The sequence below is a fragment of the Squalius cephalus genome (genome assembly GCF_949319135.1).
Source record: "Squalius cephalus genome assembly, chromosome: 15".
NCBI classification, from domain to species: Eukaryota; Metazoa; Chordata; class Actinopteri; order Cypriniformes; family Leuciscidae; genus Squalius; species Squalius cephalus.
The window spans coordinates 965,001-970,000 of NC_137136.1; the positions used below are offsets into that span (position 1 = coordinate 965,001).

At 38.7% G+C, this 5,000-nt stretch overlaps 1 protein-coding gene across 2 annotated transcripts in view; it reads left to right on the forward strand.

Annotated features, from left to right (window-relative positions):
- slc25a32b (solute carrier family 25 member 32b) overlaps positions 1-4,079 on the forward strand; it is a 9,396-nt gene extending 5,317 nt beyond the window's left edge. For both annotated transcript variants that reach the window (XM_079894347.1, XM_079894346.1), the window contains exons 5-8: positions 523-677; positions 1,974-2,087; positions 2,791-2,936; positions 3,641-4,079. In XM_079894347.1, coding sequence (XP_079750473.1) covers positions 523-677; positions 1,974-2,087; positions 2,791-2,936; positions 3,641-3,767 — 542 coding nt within the window. In that variant the 3' untranslated portion in view covers positions 3,768-4,079. The remainder of the gene's footprint in view (positions 1-522; positions 678-1,973; positions 2,088-2,790; positions 2,937-3,640) is intronic.
- The last annotated feature ends 921 nt before the right edge of the window (positions 4,080-5,000 follow it).

Below are 5,000 nucleotides of genomic sequence, written 5' to 3' on the forward strand. Positions count from 1 at the left end.
CACACACACACACACACACACACACACACACACACACACACACACACAAGCTCTTGTAGCGCCGCCCTCTGTGCCGGGAGCAGCAGCTCATTTGCATTTAAAGGGACACACAAGAACGGTGCTTTTTGCTCACCCTCAAAAAGTGACAATTTTAACATGTTATATAAAAATATCTGTGGGGTATTTTGAGCTGAAACTTCACACACACACTCTGGGGACATCAGAGACTTATTTTACATCTTGTGAAAAGGCCATTATACCACCGCTTTAATATCAAAAGCTTTTCATGACACGAAGCGGGGTGCAAATCAATCTGGAGGACGGTATAAAATCTAAACGTTAAGAGTGTGTGTGTGTGTGTGTGTGTGTGTGTGTGTGTGTGTGTGTGTGTCACGGGTTCCTCTAATTGAATTAGACACATCCTTCATTTAAACGAGTCGCTGTGAGCCAGAATGACTCTCTTCATGTGGATTTTACAACATTTGTCCTTCATTTACTGTATATCCTGTGCGTCTCTGTTAGGGGCGATGACGCTGTGCCTGACCAATCCGATCTGGGTCACCAAGACCCGGCTGGTTCTGCAGTACAGCGCCGACCCGTCCGGGAAACAGTACGCCGGGATGATGGATGCGCTGAGGAAAATATACCGGCACGAAGGGATCGCAGGACTCTATCGGGTACCACTCTTTCACAGGCTTTCTATACCAGACAAAAGAGAAAAGATGTTCAATTACACCCCAAAGAACATACATGTCAGATTGTGTGGATTTTCTTTTCTTTAACTTTTTTGTTGTTATTTTTGTTTGTTTGTTTGTTTTTCTTTCTTTTTTTTGTCGTGTGTATTTTGTACAATTTTAAGTATGTATTCCTGCAATAAAAAAAGAAAAAAGAAGTAAAGAAAGGGTTTCTAAAGCCCTATTCGGACGGTAATTGTTTCTCATGGGGTCGTACGGTATTTTCCACATTTACAGGGGTTAGACAATGTAAAAACCGCGTAAAAAGCCCCGGCCGAATTACCTACTGTTTTTTGACGAACACACAAGATACACTATCTTAATTAGATATTAATTACTTGATTTAATTACCATCTGAATCCACATCTCTGAGTTTACAAGAAGAGATCACTATAAAATTCACCGTTTAAGTCCTTTTTGATCACTGCAGGACACCGTACGAGAACTGTTGCGCTTTGCAACCATGTTCGCAACTAATTCTAATGCATTTTAAAGATTAGCGTAGGCTATTACTGAAATGCTGGAAAGTATTTACAAGAACAATATTTCATCACCGTTTAAAAGATAAAGAGAAGAAAAGCACGTAAACATTTGAAATGGGCCGTTATTATGACAGCACTTATATAGCCTACATTAAAAAAATAAACCAAGCAGCTTTGTGTTTTTACATAATGTTAAGAGGCTGTATTAACTTATTTCCACATTTTTAAAATGACATCCATCATTTTGAGAGAAATTACAATACAGACAATAATTATAGTGCGTAGCCGATATCTTATTTTTAAACAGGAGATTTAAATAATCAAATAATAAATAGGACATTAGGTTATTTTCCTATTATTAAGTTAAACATGAATTTATGCTGATTATTCCAAGCAATCAGACATTATTTACAGAGACAATCATCCGTTTGATCACGTGACCAGTGGGTTCGTGGGGTCACAAAACTCGCTCCTCCATCGTCAGTAAATCTCCATCCGAATGCATGGGTTTTATCACTGAGGAGCCATGCAGATTTATTTTTACGGATGCCGGCAAGCTATTGCCGTCTGAATAGGGCTTTTGGCATGCAGGATGATGAACCGTTCCAGCATGAGATCCTCTCTGTGCCACTAGGAGGAGCCGTTGCATCAGGAACTCAGACGCATGGGAATATTTCTGATTGTGCTTCGGTTCACTTCATGCTGTGGGGTTTGTTTGTTTGTTTCATCTAGCAGAGTTAACGCTTGTGATCCCTAGGGGTTTGTTCCGGGTTTGTTTGGGACCTCCCATGGTGCACTGCAGTTCATGGCGTACGAAGAGCTGAAGAGAGATTATAATAAATATAGAAACATGCAATCAGATGCTAAACTGGTGAGTATAAGCAATGCACACAAACATCACATTATACAACAATAAACAGTTCAAACTGTTTCTACATTGTTGTCACATGACCTTATCGTTTAAAAGAGCAGCTTTGATGCTTTTTTTTCACGTTCATCTTTCTTTAGTGTGTAATGTTGATGTTTGAGCATGAAAAAGTCTATTTATATCAGCGTCAGTGTTTCTGAACTCCTGAAACGCCTCCATTGTAGTCTTGAGTTTCAAGACGTCACAATATTCCTCATTATAATAATTCATGCGCAGAATAAAGGGGCGGGGCCTGGTTGAGTTAGTTAGTAGTGTGTTAAACTGGCGGTTATGGTAAGGGGCGGGACATCTCCCAAACACACTCGAAGCACTCGACCAATCACAACACACTGCTCCAGCCGACCAATCAGAGCACAGTGTGCTTTTCAGAAGGAGGGGCTTCATAGAGACAGGAAGTAAACAGAGCGTTACTGACAGACTGGGAAGAGAGGAGCCGCAACAATGGAGAATATGAGGAGAATAATGTTTTTTGAACATTCAAGCATGAAAACATGTTCTAGTAGAGCCTGAAAACAACATCAAGCCTTAGTGAAAGGCATAATAGATCCCCTTTAAGTGGTATTATGCTAAACAGCCACATTTATCAGTGCATTAATGGGGTTTGTAGAAACTACACACTGTATTTTGTGCTCTATTTTCTCTCCAGAATCCATTAGAATACATTACTATGGCAGCTTTGTCCAAAATATTCGCAGTGGCGACGACGTACCCGTATCAGGTGGTGCGAGCGCGTCTGCAGGATCAGCACAACACGTATGATGGACTGGTGGATGTCGTCCGGAGAACGTGGAGGTAAAGCCTGGGATTCACATGCACTCGAGCACAACATACATATGTAATGGATATAAGAAAATGACAAAACTCCACATATATGCTTTAGAATTACATTCGGTAACACTTTATAATAAGGTTCATTAGTTAACATTAGTTAATTACCTTAGTTAACGTGAACTAAGAATGAACAATACTTCTTCAGCATTTATTAATCTTAGTTAATATTAATTTCAACATTTACTAATACGTTATTACAATCAAAGGTTGTATTTGTTAACATTAGTTAATGCACTATGAACTAACAATGAACAGATTAAACAAAGATTAATAAATACATTGCTCATTGTTAGTACTAATGTTAACTAATCAACATTATTGTAAAGTGTTACCACACAATTTATACACCACAGTTTTAATGTCTTCGAAAAGAGTCTCTTCTGCTCTTCGGCTGCATTTATTTGATCATAAATACAGTAAAAACAGTGGAATATTATTCCAGTGTAAATCATCTGTTCTCTATGTGAATATACAGTAAAGTGTAATATATTCCTGTGATCAAAGCTGAATGTTCAGCATCATTACTCCAGTCTTCAGTGTCACATGATCCTTCAGAAATCACTCTAATATGATGATCTGATGCTCAGACTGATCAGTTTGGTGAAGTTTGACATCTGTTTTCTGGTAGAATGTAGTTTTCCTGTAATATGTGTGTGTTTGCTCAGAAACGAGGGTGTGTTGGGCTTCTACAAAGGCATGGTGCCAAACCTGATCCGGGTCACTCCGGCCTGCTGCATAACCTTTGTGGTTTATGAGAACGTGTCCCGATTCCTCCTGGACCGGCACCAGTGAACGACCGAACCCAGACCGGATCCGAACCGCACCTGGGATGGGTCGTCCCGTCAGCGACAGTGTTTGGCGTCCACAGACATAAAGAAATGAATAAAACAACAAGAAAAACCTCTGGAAACTGAACTGCATGATGCCACAGAGTTAAGAGTGTAACGTGTGTCGTCACTCCTCCAGAAACTGCAGCTGGCGTGACATTATGCTGAATATGGACATGACGGACTGATTATGTACGTTTTTTTAAGTGGCTGTAAGTTATATTCTCTTAAAGGCTGTTTATTTCATCTAATTAAAAAGTGTAAAAAATACTTTTAATCAGGAGATAATGATTGTGGTAAATATAGGGCTGGACATTATATGAAATATTCATTACATATCTAGACAAGAGCCCAACTAAACACTGATCATCGTTCCTTCAGTGATTCTGCTTATTATTATCAGGTGTCTTCACTAATGCTCAATCATCACTCAATTAATCACTTAATTAAGTGTAAAAAATACAATAAGCGATTAATACATGAAAATTCTTACATATACACACACACAAAAAAACTCCAGTGTTAAATTAACAGTCCTTAGTTTATTTGAGTCCACACTCAAGAGTGTTAAAATTAACTCTGAAGCAGTGTTAGTTAGGGAGATAATTAATTAAATGATTAATTGAGTGATGATTGAGCGTTAGTGATGAACACCTGATGTTAACAAGCAGAATCACTGAAGGAACGAGTCATCATTATGGTGATCAGTGTTTAGTTGGGCTCTTGTACAGAAAAATAGTAATTTAAAGGGGTGGTTGATTATGATTTGACTTTTCTAACTTTAGTTAGTGTGTAATGTTGCTGTTTGAGCATAAACAACATCTGCAAAGTTACAACGCTCAAAGTTCAGAGCAAAGGGAGATATTTGCTTTTAAAGAAATCGCTTTTTAAGGACTACAACAAACGGCTGGTAGAGACTACACCACATTCCTCCCGGGTTAGTGACATCACCAACCCTAGAATTTACATAAACCCCACCCCCGGAACACAATTTATAGATTATCATGACAGAATATGCTAATTAATGACTAAGATAACTCCACATCAGCTTCATAAACTCATCAACTAACCATTCAGAAATGTCCTGTTGCTTCTACATGTTGTCACTTCTCGAGTCTCTCCATCTTTGACTGCGGTTTGAACATAAACATTGACATTTTCAGTGCATGTGAGTGTGAGGTAAAAGAACATGAGCTCT